The sequence below is a fragment of the Polypterus senegalus genome, chromosome 2 (assembly GCF_016835505.1).
Source record: "Polypterus senegalus isolate Bchr_013 chromosome 2, ASM1683550v1, whole genome shotgun sequence".
Lineage (NCBI taxonomy): Eukaryota > Metazoa > Chordata > Cladistia > Polypteriformes > Polypteridae > Polypterus > Polypterus senegalus.
In genome coordinates this window covers 132,719,459-132,742,238 of record NC_053155.1, presented here as the reverse complement: position 1 = coordinate 132,742,238, position 22,780 = coordinate 132,719,459, and the positions used below count along the sequence as shown (strand labels likewise).

Sequence of the window (22,780 nt, the reverse complement as noted above, 5' to 3'; positions counted from 1 at the left end):
CCTCATGAAGTCTTTCTGGTTGTTTGGTCAGAGACATTCACACCAGTGGCCTGCTGGAGGTCATTTTGTAGGGCTCTGGCAGTGCTCATCCTGTTCCTCCTTGCCCAAACGAGCAGATACTGGTCCTGCTGATGGGTTATGGACTTTCTATGGCCCTCTCCAGCTCTCCTAGAGTAACTGCTTGTCTCCTAGAATCTCCTCCATGCCCTTGAGACTGTGCAGGGAGACACAGCAAACCTTCTGGCAATGACACGTATTGATGTGCCATCCTGGAGAAGTTGGACTACCTGTGCAACGTCTGTAGGGTCCAGGTATCGCCTCATGCTACCAGTAGTGACACTGACTGTAGCCAAATACAAAACTAGTGAAGAAACAGTCAGAAAAGATGAGGAGGGAAAAATGTCAGTGGCCTCCACCTGTTAAACCATTCCTGTTTTGGTGGTCATCTTATTGTTGCCCCTCTAGTGCATCTGTTGTTAATTTCATTAACACCACAGCAGCTGAAACTGATTAACAACCCCCTCTGCTACTTAACTGACCAGATTAATATCCCATAAGTTTCACTGACTTTATGCTATACTCTGATTAAAAGTGTTCCTTTAATTCTTTTGAGCAGTATATATATATATATATATATATATATATATATATATATATATATATATATATATATATATATATATATATATATATATATATCGTTTTTAATGTAGGTAGATCATTTCGACCTGGTCATTTTAAAAGTAGCTCGCAAGCCGAAAAAGTGTGGGCACCCCTGAACTAGATACATGTACTTATATGACAACATGAATTGCTTGTAGATAAGGTTAGTCTTTTATTGGTGTCAACATATTGCAGTAGTTTTATTAAAAATAAGTGTCGGTCGTTCTAAAACCGTTCACATGTGAGATGCCCGTGCACTGTGTCATCCCCGGGAGCCCGGGATTCCCGATATCCCGGGAATGGATAAACCCAACCGGGAATGGATTCCCTAGGTGTAACATATTATTTATGTTGAATGAATATTTTGAAATCAAATTTTCACAAACATAGCAGTTTATTATAATCAGAAGTATGCTCTCTGACAGAACAAACGATTGAGAGCACTGCAGCCTTCGTGAGACTCTGAACTGGTTAAGAAATGTGAGCCTCAGGGAGTCATCTAGTTATTACCATTACTAATGGTCGTCTCCAGACGTATATATTGTACATCTGGCATATTAAGACTGCATGTAGTCTAGTAAGACAGACTATTGTACATGTGCACTTGAATGCAATATGTTGCAGGGCTGTAGAGTAGGAAGCAATTGCTGGGTTACTGGAGATGGAGAAAATGTATGAATATTAAACTCATTAAATGAACATTGTAATATGTGTTAAAATTTCCAATTTTACATATACTGATTTTTACTTCTAGATAAAATACTTCTTGATAAAATTTAATTTCTTCTTTAATTTTTTGTAAGTTTAGCCTCATGTTTCATGTTACTCTGTGTTTGTATACCACAATAACACTGCTACAAGCCTTTAAACCACAACTTTAACAGGTTAGTGTGTTGAAAAGTTGTTTGATAATTTACGCTAGCTGTCATGAAATGCCTTTTATTATGTTTGGTGTAAGTTTTTAATCAAAATAGTTTTGGTCAAATTACAAACTGAGGAGTCGGAGTCAGTGGTACCATAAATTTAGGAGTCGGAGGTTTTGCGTACCGACTCCACTGTCCTCACATTTTTTTTTTTTTGGCTGCTTACTAGACACCATTGTGAGGCTAGAAGAAGACACATCTACACCGTTGCCCATGTAACAGACATGACTCTTATGCAAGACATGCCTGTACCATTGGCTAAGAAACGCTTGGAAATAATGCTGCTAGCATTTTTACAGGTGGAGTAAACCTCGACCTGTCTATATATACCATTGCCCAAGTGATACTCAGGACTAACACTTTTAGCACTGTTTTAGCAGCTAGTGTGACGCTTGGGTCTGACACTAAGGATGTTAAAGCAGAGCAATTGAATGCTTATTCATGCCCTGTAGTTCAATTACAATTTGTGTTTTATTTTCATTGTCTTGTTAAGAGGAAGTGTCTGTTACTCTCATTATATTAGTTTTGTTGAGCTTTGTGCACATTTTTACAAAGTAAATCCTGTAGGCCACTTTGAAATAGTTTACTCATACTTGCACTGTTTGAGCTCAATAATACTTGCAGTGCTGATTTTGATGTTTTATTATTGTCTTGAATGCTTCAGTATAAGTAAATAAGACCTGTTTTCTTAAATATGTTGTTTCCATTAATATAATTAGTAACCAACAGTTAATATTCTATTAACAAGAGTGGGCCAGAGGTAGTAAAGACTTTTTCAAAGTGTATTTTTGAAGGATGCAAAATATCCTCTACGCATTATTAAACAAATCATAGAAAATGATGAAATATTTTTATCAATATCACACAACCCTACTACCAAGATCAGACTTGTCATAAGATTCTAATCTTGATATTCCTATTGTTATGTACTTTACTGATTTTTTGTATTTATTTTTATTTCTTTTAGCATTGCTTTGCCATGGGTCTTTCCGGTTTTGTTTGACCATTTTGATTTTGGTTGCTCATAACACATACAATTTATTAAAGCTTGCGGGAGCTTGTTTGACTGTTTTCTAATAATTGGGCAATTATATGTTGGATTTCTTAGCAACAAAGAGTAGGTCACTCAATGTTGTTAAAGTAACCATTAATTAAAATTTTAAATGAAACGTGAAACCTTAATAACTTTCAACAATGTTTTAAATATTGGACCTGTAGCTACTAGCACAAGTTTAACAATACGGCTTTAAGCTTATTTTCCCAAGATAGGCTAATTTTTTTTTAAAAAACAATTTTTCATATTTTGCAAAAAAATCAAACTGCTCAAGAATATCAGTTTTAAAATTTAAAAGATAGAGATGAATAAACGAAAAGAACACATGAAGTGGAAGGAGTCAGAGTACGAGACTTGTAATTTAAAAATACATACAAACATCCAGGGTGTCCAGATCTAATTATGCAGATCCAGATCATCTGGATGAATCTGATTTATGTGGGGACGATTCCAGTTTGGCACGAAGACGATTCTTCACGTCGCCAGTTCGCACACTTCTCGATGGTCCGAGATTTTTCGGGTGATTTTCTATGTAATAAACTTAATAAGTTATAGCGTAATGAAAATTGCATAATTAGATCTGGACCACCCTATACATCTATACATACATCGGGAATTAAGCCATACTGACACACTTAGCAAGGAAAGAGCACTACAGTATATTATAATAAGAAGACAAATATTACTGAGTTTGTGAAGGGGTAGTAAAATGGAGGAAGGAAAGGAGAACATTGTAACAATAAACAAAAAAATGGCAGAACAAGGGAATAAATTAATCTAATTAGTAAAAGATGAAATCCTTACTAGTATGATTGTTCATACAAACCATATACAAACACAAAACACAGAACATATTAGGTAATACATCCTTCAAGAATAACATGTGCTTTATATTTTGTAGACATTCAAATCCTTTAGTTAAACATTAACAAGACATGCAACAAAGCCTTACCTGAGTGAATCCTAGTTTGATTCTTCTCTGTTTAAAAGTCTTAGCAAATTGCTCCAACTCTTCCAGGTCACTTGGCTCCTCCAAACTGGGAGTGCCCATGCGCTTTGGTGTTGTCTGAGTTTGTGGAAATGGCTGGATGGGGGTTACCGCTATTGTGCGTGTTGGCGTAGCTGGCTGTAGAAAACCAGAAAAGGATAATCACACTTTAAATAATAATACTTTATGAATAAAAATCACGTTTATCCTTACTTTAAGGCAACAACTAAGACTTATCAGATGTGCAATATTTTGGATAAAGTACTTACTAGGCCAAAAATATTTTTGACATTTAAAGTAAATTTGTACTTTTAAACTACAGCGACCTTGCCCTTTTAACACATAATAATTTTACATGGTAATTCCAAATGATAATGTACTAACTGTTGCTCCCAAAACACACACATGCTTAATGAATTTAATGGACAATTCAATGATAGAATTATAAACTGAAAGAAATATAGATTGAAACATTTATGTCAGATATAGCTAAAAGCCTTTATTAAAAATATAGCTTTTATTAATGTAAAAGTTTAAATAGAGACCAATCATAATATGTTTTATTTCACTTTTAGTAAGATCTTGTAACCAACCATATTTTTGAACCTAGCAGTGGTTTGTACACTGGCAAAAAACAACAAACCCAACTCAGCCATAGGGTAAACCTGAGTGACAGTTAGATGGGAATGTAAAAAATTCATAGTTTAGTCCTTTGGCCTCCACATAACCACGTTAGCATGTCTGTTGAGGCAGGTAATACGACCATGCTTATCACTGCTTCTTCCATAGTGTAGAATATTACAAACTCAAACTATGTAAATTCAGCAGTTAAAATGCCCTTCAGGTACAAACCTTTCTAAAGCATACTCCCTGGCTGACAGTGAGGTGTTTTCCTTAAGTCAGCACTAATAATATCTATAGGAATCTGATGTATTAAAGAGGAATTACATAGCTATGGGGACCAAAGGTTTAAATAAATAAATAAAAGCAGACTGTGGTCCCTTCACTGTTGGTTAGAAACCCGAAGCCTCATATATAAACAGTGCAAACATCTATTTTCACACTCAGTTCAAGATGTATAAAAATTAAACTTGGTGTAAAGCCATGCACATTTTCACTGCAGCCTCACACCTTGCGTACCCACTTTGCTGCTCGATTTTTGAAATGGGTGGCACCCATCAGAGAAACGGTTGATAGAGATTGTTCATGTTTTATTGAATAAAGAAAGATGACACTTGCATCCCATCTGCATTTTGTGCAAAGGCACAACAAAAATTAGCAGGAAAAAAAAGTGATACTGAAAACAGATCATTCAACAAAGAGCACATCGCTGCATTTAAAGACTACCAACTAGATTCATCACTTCGAGACCAAGAATGAGCAAAAATACAGAAATTTATTTGGAGGAGAAGGTGAGGACCGCAGAGGAATTGTTAGCGAAACTGCAAAAATAGCAAAGTCCATTTACAAAGCTTCATACAGTAAAGAAAGGAACAGTAAAAACCAGCTATCTATTAGATCATAAAGTTGCCAAAAGTAGTAAACCGTTTTTCGATGACAAATTTGTTAAAAAGTGGTTATTGGAAATCGGGGGCAATCTTCTGCCCAGAGAAAAAGGATGTGTTTAAATATCTGTCCCTCTCATGGCAAATGGTTAAAAGACAGATTAAGGTACTACAGCTGAAACGCAAGGTAGAAAATGTCACACTGAGTGCAGCTGAATTTTGTGAAAGGAATAACAAAAGACTTTGAAATGATAGAGGGACTGCTTCAATGCAATAAGTGAAAGTTACAACAACCAGTAAGGATTTATTTACTGATGTCAGTATGTTTATGCAAAAGGTATGACTGCAGTGGGAAAATTTAGCTGGTGTGACAAGTGATGGTGCTCTGAATTTGACAGGTAAAAATGTTGGGCTTTTAAAAGGGATGTAGGAAAAGTGGCCAAGATTGACCCAGCCCGAAAAGTCATATTTTTACATTGTATTATTCACCAAGAAGTCCTATCAGTTCTGAAAATTATTCATGAGATCAATGTTGTAATATATACTGTAAATTTCATCAGGGCAAGGACATTAAATAACAGACATTTTGGAGGAGACTGATCACCCTAATCTGGGCTACCACACAGCTATCAGGTGGCTAAACTTGGGCAAAGTGCTCAAACAGGTCTGTGATCGGATATTGGAGATCCTGGAGTTTTGTTAAATGAAAGGAAAACTCATCCCTTAACTAAGCAGCACAGAGTGGCTATCAGATATAGCATTTGCTAGTTATGCGACTGCACGGCGTAGTCAAAGCTTTCACGAAGTAGCTGCTGCTACTCTCTCTCTCTCTCAACAAAACGAACACATTGACACACCTTCCCACACCGAGAGGGAGGAAATTATCTGCTGATCAGCTTAACAGATATGCAGCAATATTCTGGACACTGCATGGTGAGTTTTCCAGGTGATTTGAAAACTTCAAAACAGTGGAAACTGAAATGTTCACCATCTCCTCTAGTTTTAAATTTGATGTGGACAATGCCGCCAGTGAGGTACAACTTGAATGTACAAGCTTGCAGACTGATGCATTGCTGGCAAGTCAGTGCCATTATTGACATTCTACAATTCTCTCAAAAAGGTGAATTCCCCACACTTGAGAAGACTAGCTCAAAGAATGCTTGTCCTCTTTGGATCAACATACATATGTGAACAGACATTCTCAGTAATGATGTTCAACAAAACAGATCTTCTTCCAGTGATGACATTCTGTCTGCTGTACTGAGAATAGCAACATTAGAAATCATACCTGACTTAAGTGCAGTAGTTGAAGGTCATCAAAGACTTAATTCTTCCCACTAATTTGTCAAAGATGCAGACACAGTAAAATACTTTATCAGTGATTAATGCAGTAAAATTTAATTATTTTGATTTTTGCTTTACACAATCAGGAATTGTAGATTGTGTTAGAAAGCATGCTATTGTGTGTATATGTTCCAAGGTTCAATAAATCAAACAAAATCTGAGAATATGTGGTTTATAATAATTTTATTATGTTGAAAAAAATAAATGTTTACTGTAATGTAATAGTTGACACAATGTGTTTGACCCTCATCAACAAGCTGTTCTTGTGAAGTGGCCATCCATAAAAAGAATACTTGTCCACCTATGAGGCAGACTCTCTCGTAGCAACAAATGACCATTGCATATCAAAACACAATCCTTATAATGATGTGAATCCTTATTAGTAACTATGAGAAACCATTGCTGACAGGTGTGCATACCTCACAAGAAACTAGTGAAAGCAAATGTAGGACTAGTAAAAGAATAGAAAATCTTCTGTACATACTGTGCTATTGATAAATCATAACTCACCTCTTCCAACAGGGTCAAGTACAGATCCTGAGAAGGTTGCGAGGCAGAGGTAAGATGTACCAACTGTATCTTAGACAAACTCTAACTGTTACTCTGGTAGGACTTGATCTAATAGAGTGCAGTAACAGATCTGCATAATGGGAAGCATTATATAATGGTGAACTGCATTAAATGATACGCTAATAAAATTAAGATGCTAATTAAATCATTCATCTTAACCAAATGGGGATTAAGAGATAACATGATTGAAGTGTTTACAAGACCGATTACAGGTTATAATTTTAAAATAAGCTCTTCACCATAACCACTGCAGCACAGATCAAAGATAGTCAAATAGAATTCCAGCATAAATGTTTGCAAGTATTTCTTCACACTGAGCTAATGAAGATATATACAACAAAACACATTACATAGTGTATCAACAATTTTCACCTTGATAATTTGAAAACAGATGAAGACAAAATAACGACTATAATTGCCTGATTTCATTGAAACATTTCTCATATTCTCAATATAATAAAGTATACTGTATCTGAGAAATCTGTAAAAAGAAGTACAGAAACAATTTTACATTTTTATGGTAAATGGACTGCTGAACTGATGGGGGAATATTAATCTTTGTACAACAAAGCTAGAAATACCGAGTCTGTATATTTTTTGGAGTTTGCATGTTCATCCTACATCCTATACTTGTTGGGATCGGCACAAGCATTCCTATGACCTTGTTCATGATTAGGCAGACTTAGAAAATGGTACGGTAAGGAATGTTATGTATATTAGACTTTTCCAAAATTCTTGAAATATGAAGAACATCCACAAAATATGAGAATATTACTTGCAATAAGAACTCCTTGAACATGTATACATTTAAAAAAACATACAAAAATGCAAGAAAGTTAAAAAAAAACAAAAAAACAAAAACAAACAAAAAAAAAAAACAAAACAGTAACCTGCAATTAACCACTTCAATTTTATTATGCAAACCACCATTCTGATTAAACATCATTTTATGCAAATGATTTAATACCATGTACACTATTAATATATCAATGACCTGCATGGCTTCCAATTACAGATTCTTGCATAGTCTGTCTTAAGATGGTGTTGCTACAGAAGAAGTGATACGCTTTTAAATCAATAAACAAGCATAACTGGGGGGGAAAATGTTTAGAACCCCATAAACAGGTGTTGGCTGGGCTGCAATTTGTCATCCTTCCTCATGATCCTACTTAGGAAAAACTGAATTATAAACTGATAATGAAATGAAAACGATTTAGTAACAGCTGCATACACTGAATCCATGATGAACTGTGCATGTCTGTACGAGGGGAAAAGGCTCCTAAGGCCTGACATGTCTTTGTACGAGGGGAAAAGGCTCCTAAGGCCTGACATGTCTCTGTACGAGGGGAAAAGGATCCTAAGGCCTGACATGTCTCTGGTAGCTACTTGTTCAAATGCAGATGATTCTTTACTTTAGGACAATTTGTACATACAGTAGAGTCTCGCTTATCCTACCTTCGCTTATCCAACATTCCGTATTATCCGACGTCCCACCGCAAAAAAAAAAAAAATACCCATCAATCTGCAAGTTGCGATCGTGAGCTAGTCTATTTTTTGTTGCTCCCGACTCTGCCGCAGCTAATTACAGTGGAACCTCGGTTTGCAAGCATAATTCGTTCTGGAAATGTGCTTTTAGTCCAGCACTCGTACAGTATATCAATGCGAATTTTCCCATAAGAAATAATGGAAACTCAGATGATTCGTTCCACAACCCAAAACTATTCATATAAAATGATTAATACAAAATATAAAGAAAAAAATACATAAAGCAAATTAACCTGCACTTTACCTTTGAAAAGATTCATGGCTGGTGTGAGTGAGTTTCTAAACTCTTGTGGGATTCCACCCAACGGGACGACACGCGGAAGAGCGTCTCAAAGCAATCGCAGTCTCCCAGCGCTGTAGCAGTTCGATGTAAAAGCCAATCCGAAAAGATCGCGGACATGCTATAAGCGCCTGCCGTTGATGGGTGATACAAGGAACAAGAGACATTATAAATGCGCTGGGCTCAGTATTACTTTCCCTCTGACCTTGCCTGAATGCTGTGTCTGTGTATAGGAGAATGAAAGATCCCGCTACATTAAATAACCTTGCTGTTGCTGTTTCAGGCTTAATAAAGCTGGTGTTGCTAAAAGAACTTAGACTCAGGTTTAAGTTTTCGGGTGCAAGATGGGGACTCGCACGTCACAGCACAAACACACACACACAATGCTGTATACAGTATACGCTCGTACGGATGTTGACTATATTAGTGACGAAGTTAAGGCTAGAAACTGCAATTAATTACATTGAGCAACAAGAAGAAGCTACAGGAATTGACATAATGATGCTGCAAAGATGGCGAGACTTCACAGTGAAGAAACAACACTCATCAGGAAAGAAAACTACGATCAGAAATGTCTTTAAATCGTCACAGGACTGAACTTTTAAGTACAGTACATACTGTATTTAACGTCAGACAATTCTGTGACTGTAAGTTCATTTTTTCAGTTAATTTATTCTGTTGTTTTGTTGTAAAACATGATTATTATTAGGTTCGTAATGTGTAAAATTATAACATAATTTGACGTTTAATAGGTTTTTTTCTTAACACCTGCTATTATCCAACATTTTCGCTTATCCAACGTTCGGCCAGCCGGTTTATGTCGAATAAGCGAGACTCTACTGTATTGCTGTATGATGTGCTTCATTGAAAATCCAGGCAACATTGTTTCACTTCAACAAACACCACCACTAGGGAGAAACAAAAAATTTGAGCAGAAAAATCTTTCTTTACACTTTGGCTAACCTGTGTAGTGAGGGTGATGCTTGGCTGTGACTGCAGGAGGTTGGCTTGGCTTTGCTGAGGTAGTTGCGTTAAAAGATTCTGAGCTTGCAGAAAACCTAAGAAATAATTAAGAAAAAAAGTACATATTAGAATTATTTTAAATAATAATCAAAAACAAAAGTAAGTGCATCATTCAAAAATAGCTAAAAAGTCCACATAGCAAAAGACAAGCTCATACAAAAGAATCGTCATTCATGGTTAAAACTGGTTATTAAGAATGTTATGGACACTGCAGTAAGAACTACGCTTGCACACTTTGAAAAAATCTTTGCATCATGAAGTGCATTTCAGTGGTTGTTAATGTGTCTCTTCTAGCTAGACAGGAATAGTTCAATCAATCAGCTTTTATTCAGTCACAGACAAATACGTGGATTCATGCGTTACAAGGCAGAAGAGCACAGATTCCCCTTTTCGGTTGGCATTATATTTTTTCTTCCCTCTTCCCCTTTTTTTAAAAAAAAAAAAAAACGCATATCATCAGTTACCAAGCATTTCACCTTACATTGCGCAAATCAGCCATCCGTTTCTGTTTTGTGTACATGTCAGATGTGCCCTAAAGAAGGAAAGGTCACCTTTCCTGCGTCTAATAGATGAGTTCCTGAAGAGGAAGTTGTCCCATTACAGACACCTTTTTGAATAACCGTACATTACAGCAAAATAGCTGTGTCAGTTTTTAACCCTTAGTAGCTTGCAAGCAGTTAACTTCTCTTTCACATTATGTGAGTGAAAGACGTGTGAGTGTGTGAGACACAGGAGGAGGAGTAAAGGCGTTACACGCACGTTGAAAGTCACCTTAAAATTAAAAAAGTGGATAGGAGGCAAGCAAGGTGACTTGAAATGAAAATGGGAAGATAGATGATAGATAGATACTTTATTAATCCCAAGGGGAAATTCACATAATCCAGCAGCAGTATACTGATACAAAGAAACAATATTAAATTAAATAGTAATAAAAATGAAAAGAATTAAAATAAAATTAATGTTCGCATTTACTCCCCCGGGTGGAATTGAAGAGTCGCATAGTGTGGGGGAGGAACGATCTCCTCAGTCTGTCAGTGGAGCAGGACAGTGACAAAAGTCTGTCACTGAAGCTACTCCTCTGCCTGGAGATGATCCTGTTAAGTGGATGCAGTGGATTCTTCATGATTGGAAGCAGGCTTTACAAGAATGTAGTCGAGAGATGAAGTGCCAGTCAAGAGAGGTTCACACACACAAGGATGCCAAAGAAAGGCAATGAAGGTGCATACAGAGCAAGAGATATATTTTTAAATTTATTCTATTACCAGTCTGGGACAGATAACGTGGATAGTGTGTGAATAAAAGCCTGCCATGAACTTTCCAATTCCTACTGTTTAGAAAGATCAGTTAATATCCAGGAACTAACACAAAGATGATGATAGAATTCTTCCAAGATCAGACTGACAGGGAAACTTACTGGTGTGCAAGTCCCTTTTTTGTTACTGTTCTTTTTATCATCAAGCAAAGAATATTAACGTCCCGATCTGTATGTATATGAACCTAATGTGGCTGTTCTGTTATCTTTATTTTTATCTTTTATTCTGCAGATTGACTCAAAATGAATAAAAAAAAAAAAACTTTACATGTTTACATTCATCCATTCAACAACACATCTTTCCATTTACTGTTAAGTAAATACTACCTAACTTTGTAACTGTGCCATTTTCTTCATTCTGTTTTGCCTCATTTTTTGTCCTACACACAGAAAATGACATTATCTTTTACAAACCGATAACTAAAATACAGATTGTACAGGGGGTGATAATCCAGGAAAAGAAGGATAATGAATTCTTGCAACATGCAAATTAGTGATGCAAGAACTAATCGATAATGACAATAAAGTCACGCGTCGATTTACAGGTCCATTTGGGACTGGCCATTTAGTCATATGTCAAAATGGACAAATATTGGTCACAAAGTGTACAGGCCACTGCTACTGAAGGTCTGTTTGTCTGTTGTGTGTCACCATTACACATACTTTAGCTGCTGGTATAGAATAGTACAAACTGAAATTCGAGTCTCTGTGGCCTTTTTATCTGTACTTTTTGAACTACCACTAAGCTGTTATCACACCATTTGCTCCCCATCCCCAATACAGCTGTGCTCCCTAAACTACCCACTTCACCATCACTTGTCATTCAAGTAATGGTCCTTTATGATCTTTGTTATATCACACGGAAGACTTGTTGTTCATTTGTTGGTGCTTTGTAGTGATCAATTGATGCTTCACTGGGGAAAGCTTGTGGAGTGTGTGAGATTAAAGAAATCAGTCATAAAAGGAAATTACCAGTTCATCTATTAATTACACCAGTTCATCGGTTTACTAAAAATAAATAAGTAAATTAATTAAAGGACTCTTTACCCGCAAGTACTAATTGCATCAGCTCGTTCAGCCACTGATCGTCACATTTTACACGTTTTATGTTATTGACCAAGAATAGCATCAATCACATTGTGATTTAGGGCACAAAAGAAAGTCAAAAACCAAAGAACTCAAATATATAGAGTCATTGTAAAGTCACATCTGGTAGAATTTCAATCTCTTCAAAGATATGTAAAAATGTTTGAAATTTTGAACACCAAAAAGAGAACACTTTTGAGTAATGACAATTCCACCGTCATTCACATTTGGGTTTAATTCAGCAGCACTGTCAATGTCACTTTCTTCTTGTTTCCTCACAGCACAGAATTCAAGTAATCAACAAACTGAAAAACTTCCTCTGCAGCGTATTTCTTTTAATGACAGAAATGGCGACTTAGGCCATGTCGTTCACATTGCTGCAACAGAGTGAATACAAAAACTACACACTTAGAATTGTGCTGACGCTAAACAATGGTTTTACCATTTTACCCACCTAAATGTTAACAACAGCTGTACTTTACGCTTATTACACTTAGCAATAAGACTTGTTGCTATAAACCTTTTTTGTCAAATGTAATTTTTGGGCATACATGTCCTGTTGTTGTGAATGAGAGCACAGTGCCAGGAGTAAAAGATTTTTATCACTGAATAATATACTTGCACTTATGCATGTTGCATTTTTTTTTTTTCTCATTTATTTGATTCACTAACATAATAACTAGCCAACTGTAATGGAAGGATTTTCTAAAGAGAGGGGGGGGATCAAGAGAGCAGATGGGCGTTGGTCGCTCAGCGCAAAAACCAGCTTCAAGAAGGAAAAGTACTGGGAATATGGCCAGAGGGTTATGCTGACTTGTTTTTCACTTCGAGGGGCTTCACTATTTTTGTGTGCCTTTTGGTACCAGACGCTGTCTCCGTCAGGATAAAGGGGCATGCTGACTTGTTTTTCACTTCAAGGGGCTTCACTACGCAATTCTTATTTTTGTGTGCCGTTTGGTACCAGGTGTCGTCATCATCAGGACCAAGTGCAAAACAACACCGCGTCCCGTGGAAAGGTGTGTGTGCTGAAACTAATCACTTCTGTATACACTGCTTACACGTAAGCCGCTTTGGGCAAGGACGCTCAATTAGTATATAAGGGAAGGTTCCGCCCTCAGTTTCTTTGGAGGCTCAACCGTGGGGACAGCGCGCACCGCCCGGTAAATTGGAAGGGCAAATAATGAGTTGGTCCTCTGACAAGACTGACAAGCGGGCCCCCTCAGTCTACTGGTCTGGGATGATGGCTCTGTGCCTTTTCATATGTTTGTAAGTATTGTTTTGCTTTTGTATGTCTGCATTATATTGCATTATATGTGTTTGATTATTATAGTTGATTAAGTAAATAAAATAGAAGTATTGGACCTCTTCTCTCTGATTCTTTGCCTACTTATGTTCATATCCCTGGAACCATTTTCCCGTAACAAAACATTTTGGCGTCACTTGCAGGATTTTGGGAAATCTGGTAAAATATTGAACTATTGAGTGAGGCAAAAAGAAATCAGAGATGTTTAAGAAGAAGAATAAAGACCCTGAGGCAGCTCCTTTACCTCTTCCCGGTTGGGAGGAAACGGTGTGGGAAGACTGCCAGAGAATTGAGATGTGGGGGATTAGCACAATATTGGCAAAGTTTAGGCCCCCCAACACCAGTGAATGTACTAGCCGCGCTTAAGAAAATGCAAATGGACTTGGTGGGTGCGTTAGGGCGGGCCTCGATGGCCGAATCCCAGGTAGCTGTATTATTGCCGCGGGTACAGCGGGCCGAGGGGATGACGGAAAAGGCAGCCTTATGCATAGCCAAGATAAATACCTGGCTAAAAATTGCGAGCAGCTAGCAGTACACGTAGCAATGTATAATGAGAATGCCATATAGATTAAGCAACGATCGCTCAGTGTTAAAGTGTGTGGTGGCGCAGTAGTTAGCACTTATGCCATGATTCGAGTTTATTTGTGATTTATGTTGAAGCTTACATGTTGTTTGTTTTGAGTTAATATTCTCAATGACAGTTTAGTCTTTTTGACGAGAGTGCCGTCTTGCTGTAGTATCGAACCGCGTGATTTCTTGATAGTTGGATTTGCCCTAATTGTCGCATGAATGGATCGCCACGGAAGCAATTCCTCGTTGTCGCCGAGTCATTTCGCCAATGGAGTCTCCTTGATCTAGAAACCAGCGCCGTTTCGAGCTGAGTAGAATCGTGTTAGAGTTAACATCCGTTAACGTCATGAAAGGCTGTTTTATATTATAGTCTGATAAGTAAAGCAGCCTTCAGAAAAATGTAGGAGGATAGCACCAAAAAGAATAACAAGCGTTGAGAAGAATATAATGCGCGAAAAGAAAAAGTGCACTGTATTTAACATCAAAGGTACCTGGCGCTCGCTAATGTCTGTGTATATGAATATGTCTGTGCTGAACATATTCAATGTGTATGCCTGAGCATTAATTGTTCTCTGTGTGTGTGTAAATATGTTTGTGCTAAAAATGTGTGAGCGTGCCTGTTTTTTCTGTGGGTGCGTACGTGTGTTTGGGAGTAAGAAAGCAAAAACATGGAGACTTCTGGGTAATGTAGTTCAACTATGATTTGCTGAAGCTGCCGTGTGCATATAAACGTCCAGAGCTCTGAGTAAATATGGGTTAAAATAAATGTGAGTATGAGTAACATTTGATAAAATGAAGAATGCAATCACTTTTAGTAATAAGTGATAATAAGTAACAAAACTGAGGTAAAGTTGAATGTGTTAAAACAATGGTTTTGGGTGATTTTGTGTATGTTATATAGTGTATTAGAGGGATCCCTATGTGTGTGTATGTTAAATAGGTTTCAGTGTGCTTAAAAGAATGTGTAAAAATATGTGTTGTTTGCAAGAATTAAATAATTGGTATTATTGTGAATGTAAATGTTGAGATTAAAAGAGCTCTTAATTCTAAATTAAAAAAAAAAGATTTGAACAGGTGGTGTAAAAAGGTCTCCAGATTAAGCATATTATATGAGCACCCCTTTTATTTGAGTACTGGCCAGACTCTGATAAAAGGGAGGATTTTAATTAAAATGAGTAAATTTCGATTGAAGGAGACATTCTTTTACCAAAATGAAGCAGGTTATTGGTAATACTCCTTTCAAAGCCTATGTTGATTAGTGCTGCTTAGAAAACAAAATTTACTGTATATTGGAGGCAGAGCACAAGGAAAGCTGCTATAATGTGAGGGTTACTTGTATGTGGTAATGAAGGTAAGTGTAAGTGACAATATGGTGTGCATTTGTTTGGTGATGGTCAAATGCGACAATGGGTATGAAGAATGGCATGTGGCAGTATAAAAACAGCCAATGCCAAACTGTAAGTGAAAGAAAGGGAATACAGACTGTACTCTTTGGAGTCAACATTCTGAAAGACGTGTAATAAAACATCTGGAAGATAACAATGAAAGAATGTGCAAGATCAACTGTCTTTGACAGAAGGTTATGGGGAAAAGAAAATCAGTGTATATAATTGAAGTAGATTTGAAGTATTTTCTTAGTTTACCTGATAAACAAGTGGGTTCTTCATTCTAAATATGGGTAGAAATGTGCAAATTTCTTAGAGGGCTTTATAGTAAATAAATAAAGACACATTTTGCATTATAGGGCATTTTGATATATTGATTTCTTTCCTCATTTCCTTTGTGTGTAATATTGACATGTTTGTGTGAAATACAGTGGAATACTGGGATCACAACAAAACTAATGGAAGGCTCACTTTTATACATGTATAGAAACTTTAAAAATGAACACCTTGTGTAAAAAGAAAAATGTTTTAGGACTTTGCATAACTGAACAATGGTTTGTGATTAGATACATGGGGGAAGAAATGTGGAGCCTAACTTTTTTGTTATTTAATGTCACCAAGGAAAAGATTAAGAATTTACCCGTCTAGATTGTGGATTTCTTTCTTGACTCTGCTTGATATGTTATGTTTAATTTTGTTTAAATTTTACATTTTGAAACCAGTTTAAATCTTGGAACAAATGCAGATAATTTGAATATTATGTCAATATTATTGGGACCAATTTTTGTAATGATTTATTATTGAGTACTTTTCCTTTTGTAATACATTGATTGACTTTATTTTAATAATGACTTGGGACATGTTTTTTTTTTAATTGAGTGGAAATTGCAACCGCAGCCAAACTGGAAACAGCTATAAAGGAGGACTTGAACTTTGTGCTTATCAATCTAAATTTTTACTCTGACTGTTTAAAGACAAATTGACTTAGACAAGCACAGACTGGATTGAACTGACCGTTTGTTTCACTGCTAGCAATATTTTTAATAGGGTACCCCAACAAACAGATCTGACATCTTATGACATATTGTTTTTTGGATCCATAAGTAGCTACCGATGAAGAATTAATATGCTGACTATTTAAATGAGCGTTTTTAAGTCTTTACGTCTGCAGGTGAAAGCTGTTTTTTCCTAGTGCATCGTAGATGACAGCATTTGAAGTTGAACCAGAGATTGGGCTGTGATAAAGGTCTGCAGATAAACTAATTATCTGACTCCAAGGAGAACCCAGCCATACCAAAGAGGGAATCAAGTCATGAATCAGGCCATCGATCAGCTGACTACTGGACAACGACTTGATTCCAGTTCCAGACATCATGGATACCTGCTGCCAAGAGCTCAACTATGCTGGTGATGTTTGAGCCCAAAAGATCATCGTGGATTCCGAATCATAGATGACATCTGCCTACTTGGGTCCTTTTTGCTTGGGATGTTGGACCCCAACACCTGCTTTGGTCCTTATTAGAGAAGAAAATCTGTCACACTTTTACTCTGCAGGGCTCAATGTTCTTGATGGAGCCTGCTTTGACTGTCCACTTGTTTGACAAATGGCAACATCTTTTGGGTTAAAAGTATTTGAACTGTGAAAGATATAGAAGGGAAAGCTAATTATTTGTAGACAAAGCAGAATATAGGGATTCCTAAATAATATGTATTTAATGAATGTTTGTATTAATTCATAGTGTTATTTTTAGATAAATGTTTTGATATGCCTTCTGATATTTTGTATGAGATAATAAGTCACCTTTAAGGACCAATGATTTGGTTATTTGTAAAGTTAATCAGAATTGAATCTAATCTAACATAAGGGATCTATTAGAGATTGTCATTGAAGGGACAATGCACTATTACTAGTCAGGGTCAGTCCAGTTTAGATATTCTAGGTTATTGATTGTAGTGTTATAGCAAATAATGTAGAACTTTACATTTAGGTACATTTAATTAATTGAAAAGAATAATAGTAAGCATATGGGATGACACACATGACTAGTACTTTGGGGATAAGGGACACATACTATAGGTCAGGACATCTATAGCTTTTAGAAGAGGATAAAACAGTTTAGGCTAGCATGTTGATGGTGATACAGGTCAAATGATTAACATCATGGCTTGATGAGTATATGTTATGGAAATCAGTGAAATGAAGTAATAATTTGGCCCATAGGAGATGGAGTGTCCTATACATACAGAGTGTGAGGTCCGTGAATTAAAAAGCCCAAATGAAGTTTGAAGATCTCTGAAGATATGAATAAGCTTGGGTACAACCCTTGAAATTGAAATTGAAATAAATGTGACCTCAAAAATGACCCAGTGATTTGCATTTTGGAAGTAGTGCTGACATCTTCCGAAGGGAGGATTGACACCTACTGTCCACAAGATGGCTGAATTAATGTGATAAAGGTGGCTCAAGGTTGAGACCACAGCTGGGTGTATATTTGGGCAATTTTATGAATGAGTGTATTAAGATGTGAGCATGGTGAGGTGTGTAAGGACTTTATCTCCGATTATCATTGTGCACAGCGGTGGCAACCTAAAACTGAGAACTTTTGAGTTATTTAAGATAAATATTTATGCCATCTGTATCATCACCAATAATATTATTTAGTATTAACTTTATTTGAACCTGGGTATTATGGGGGTTCATGTTAGTGAAGCAGAAATTACTCTCTTAATAGTACGTTGTTGCTTATTACTAGTTTCCTAATTAGTTATTGCTAGAATTGCTGTCAAACAGGTGTGCATCCAATTTCTTGAACCATGGACACCTTCAGTTAAAGATTTTTATTCTTTTCTTGATGACAATGTGGATGATGAAATACCAAATCAGAAGAAACTCCTTGGGTGAAGTGCTAGTAACCGCTCCCCAGGAGGTGACCCTCTACGCAAAGTACCTGGGTTGAAGAAAATTGTAATTTCACTGGAAAAATATTTCTCCAAGCTAAGAAAAAGCATTTATTATGGACAATTGTTTTATTATTATTGCTTTAATGACTATATTTAACTGTTATGTATTTTGTGCTTTAAAAATTGCAATCAGAACAAGAAGGGCAAGAGCGCTGGGTTTGCGCTGAGCGAGGGGCCGAATGTAATGGAAGGATTTTTCTAAAGAGAGGGGGGGGGATCAAGAGAGCAGATGGGCGTTGGTCGCTCAGCGCAAAAACCAGCTTCAAGAAGGAAAAGTACTGGGAATATGGCCAGAGGGTTATGCTGACTTGTTTTTTTTACTTCGAGGGGCTTCACTATTTTTGTGTGCCTTTTGGTACCAGACGCCATCTCCGTCAGGGTAAAGGGGCATGCTGACTTGTTTTTCACTTCAAGGGGCTTCACTACGCAATTCTTATTTTGTGTGCCGTTTGGTACCAGGTGTCGTCATCATCAGGACCAAGTGCAAAACAACACCGCGTCCCGTGGAAAGGTGTGTGTGCTGAAACTAATCACTTCTGTATACACTGCTTACACGTAAGCCGCTTTGGGCAAGGACGCTCAATTAGTATATAAGGGAAGGTTCGCCCTCAGTTTCTTTGGAGGCTCAACCGTGGGGACAGCGCACCGCCCGTAAATGAAGGGCAAATAATGAGTTGGTCCTCTGACAAGACTGACAAGCGGGCCCCCTCAGTCTACTGGTCTGGGATGATGGCTCTGTGCCTTTTCATATGTTTGTAAGTATTGTTTTGCTTTTGTATGTCTGCATTATATTGCATTATATGTGTTTGATTATTATAGTTGATTAAGTAAATAAAATAGAAGTATTGGACCTCTTCTCTCTGATTCTTTGCCTACTTATGTTCATATCCCTGGAACCATTTTCCCGTAACAAAACACCAACTAATCGATTAGCAAAATAATATTAAGTTAGTTGTAGCCCTAAGGCAGACATTTTTAGGCTGCATAAATCACATTCACAACAATTACAATTTTATGTGAAAACAATCGCAAAGCATATCTTTATAATACATTTAAAAAACATAATGCCACCATTTAGAGCAATGAAATGTCAGTTTTCTCAAGATATAATAAATCAAATATCTATAGAACTCTTGAAAAAGCCAAAGTAACAATGAGGAAAACTATATCTGGTGTAGATTAATAGCAGTTTTTGATAAAAATAAATCACAATCAATATGGTAGATACTAAATACCAAATTTAGGGGGAAAAAACGGTATAGCACAGGAACGTCAAACTCACTACCATTGGTGGGCCGCTTCGACTGCCATACGTGCATCAGTGGGACGCACTGTAACAAATACTATTATACAAAGTTACTGTAGCTTTCTTTCCAATACTGAAAACTTTAACAAATGTAACACTTAAAGTTTAAAGAAAAGCAATTTATTTCCATACACTCTCTGTACAACAGTGTACAATTAGACTCTTAGCCTCTTAGCTAGGTTCTTATATTATTATACTATATTCATTGCTTATATAGGAGTCTTAAAGTGTGAGATCTATTTCTTTTGTCCCGACTCTTGGCATCTCTTGTTAGTAACCAGTTTGTCAATATCAGGCTTGAAATCTTGTGCAGCTGCAACTTTTATGAGGGATGAAAGGTGCTCAACAGTAAGTCCTGAGTGATGTGGGGTTTTGGTAGCTTTCATTAACGAAAACAATTTCTCACAAAGGTAAATGCTTCCGAACATAGACAGTAATCTCGATGCCAACTTACGGATCTGCATATACGAGGGTGGCTGGTAAGCATACAAGCCTGGCACACCAACCTCGTTGTATTTTGCCTTCAGAATAGAATCTGACTGCAGTTCAATTAATTCCATTTGGATATTCTCAGGTACATCCTCAACTTTGTAAGAGAACAGCGCAAAGTCCTGTTTGTGTGAACTGAAATCACGAAAACGCTCATTGAATTCATTGCTCAGTAATTCAAGTTGGAAAACAAATCCTCCAAAAATCAAATTTTACTTAACTAAGTTTACTTCAAAGTTTATATTGTAAAATAAGCCGATATGCAAAAAGCCACCTGACCTACACTAATTTTACAAACTCAAAATCGCAAAAATATGTTAATAAACAATTCACCAACTTCTCTCGTCCACTTCAGATCTTCAGCTGTAGTCTGCACTAACTGTTCAATACAATACTAGCACAAAATTACATAAAACTAGAGCAAAAAATGTGAAAATATGCGAGCTATTACTACTCGTGATGGTCAGTTCTGCCCAGTGGCCATTCTCAGCAGCCCAGCCTCTAGGCTCGTGGCAGACCTGGGCAGAGAAAAAAACGGTGGCCCCTTCGCCCGCCAATATGGTCAACATGGTATCTTATGCACATCCGTTGCAGGCACTGCATAGACGCCTCGTGCTCATGCCACGCTTCTACATGCGCGTGTCCGTAACTTGAAAACCAAGTTGCGGCCCATGATATTCTCATTACGGCAGAACGTTATAATACTACATATAGCTTACTGCTCCGACTCTAGCGACATTAGTAAATACAGCGTACTAATTAACAAGAAACACAATGTTTTTCGGCCACATTGTCGTCAGCTATGTTGTTATTTTCTCTTTCTGTTTTATATTCAATATATATTGGCGTGGCGGCCCTGTGCTGGTGCACAGTTTGCACATGCCTAAGGCCATTGCTGCTGCAGCCTGGTACTTCAGTTGTGACGTTGCGGCTCATTAACTTTGGTCAAGGCTCGTGGCTATACTAGCAGATGACATTTCTGGTACTGTAATGTCATGGGAAAACGTGCTTTTGTCAGGAGGCAGAAGAAAGAAAAGTCAATATGTAACGCCGAAGATGCAGAACGATTCAATCACAAACGATAATAATCATTTTGTACAAGTTCAGTGCTAACTAGGATTTGTCATGCGGACCGCACAGATTCATGTTGCGGGCTGCATGTTTGACATGCCTGGTATAGCATATTAAGAGAGCAAGAGACAAAAAGTGGGTTCTGCAAATTGCAACTGATGGAGACTTGAATACAGTCTAACAGATAAACTTCCATGTAATAAGGTCTCATACTTTTGACAAATTGTGCTATAGAAATATGATTTTGTTTACAAGTATAATCACTACATAATTAATGAGTATGAGACCAATATTTACCTCTAAATTTTTGCTGAAATCATGCAAGCTTGAAATGTTCAGCCAATTTATGCATCCCATACACAGCATAACACATTTTTTTCTCCTGTGTATCCAATATACAAATTTATTTAGCAACTGTTTAGCATCAAGTTAGCAGGTGTATTTGAAAGACAAAACCATATGGCCTTTTTGCTCCTCCTACCTAATCACTACTATATTATTTTTTTTTTGTTTATGTGAATTGGCATAATTTTTCAAAAAGAGTCTGTTATGAAAAGGAAAAAGACAAAATGTTAATGATATATAATTATTATTTAAACAAATAAACACAGTTAAGTTAATTTCTTCAATACTTCATAGATACTTGGGTACAAAATTGTTGATTCTTGACAAGTTATAAATCACGTTAAAAGAGTGACGAGTGAAAAAGCAATAAGGTTGTGACAGGAACATGATATGAGGTAATGTACACATCTGGTGTAGTGAGAATTTTTTTTCAAATTATCGTACTGTTTAATCTGTTATGCTTTTATTACTTTATAGTAACCACAAGGTGATGCCTTCTACAAAATAATCTGATTTTCTTTTGTAGTACAATAAAAATTGTGGATAAGATCACTAGTAGTACTTAGTTTGGCAATGGCTGATGCATTCCTATATTGAATACATATTAAGCGGAGTACAAAGTAAGCCGACACAACCCATTTTTAAGTAAATGCAATTACTTGATCCCATGCCTATAAATGTACATTAAAAAAAATTAAAAAGCTTCTAAGTGATACAATGGAAGGGAACAATACCGAAGGTTTGAGGTATGGTACAGAAACATCATCATTAACACATTCTATACAATGTTTTTATATGTTTTTGTAAATTTAAATGTAAAAATATTAACAGGCATATGCCACTTTTACTTACTCTGCTGCCCCTGCTGTGTCTGTGATATAATGAACTGTGCTGGCTGCAGCTGTGTTGCTATGGGGTGACCTGGCTGCACCAACACAAATTGTTGTAGGTTCAGGTTTTGCTGTTGCAGTTGCTGAAGTTGCTGCAGATCCTTAAAGCAAATAAAACATAGCTGACTATTAAGCAAATTAGTAGAAAATAGACAAAGAAATAATCA

General features: G+C 36.8%; 1 protein-coding gene across 4 annotated transcripts in view; it reads right to left on the bottom strand.

Moving 5' to 3' along the window:
- The window catches only part of LOC120523369 (POU domain, class 2, transcription factor 1-like), a 217,569-nt gene that overhangs the window by 46,529 nt on the left and 148,260 nt on the right, over nucleotides 1-22,780 (bottom strand). For all 4 annotated transcript variants that reach the window (XM_039744631.1, XM_039744632.1, XM_039744634.1 and 1 more), the window contains 3 exons: nucleotides 22,576-22,714; nucleotides 9,836-9,930; nucleotides 3,593-3,766 (listed from right to left, as the gene is read on the bottom strand). In XM_039744631.1, coding sequence (XP_039600565.1) covers nucleotides 3,593-3,766; nucleotides 9,836-9,930; nucleotides 22,576-22,714 — 408 coding nt within the window. The remainder of the gene's footprint in view (nucleotides 1-3,592; nucleotides 3,767-9,835; nucleotides 9,931-22,575; nucleotides 22,715-22,780) is intronic.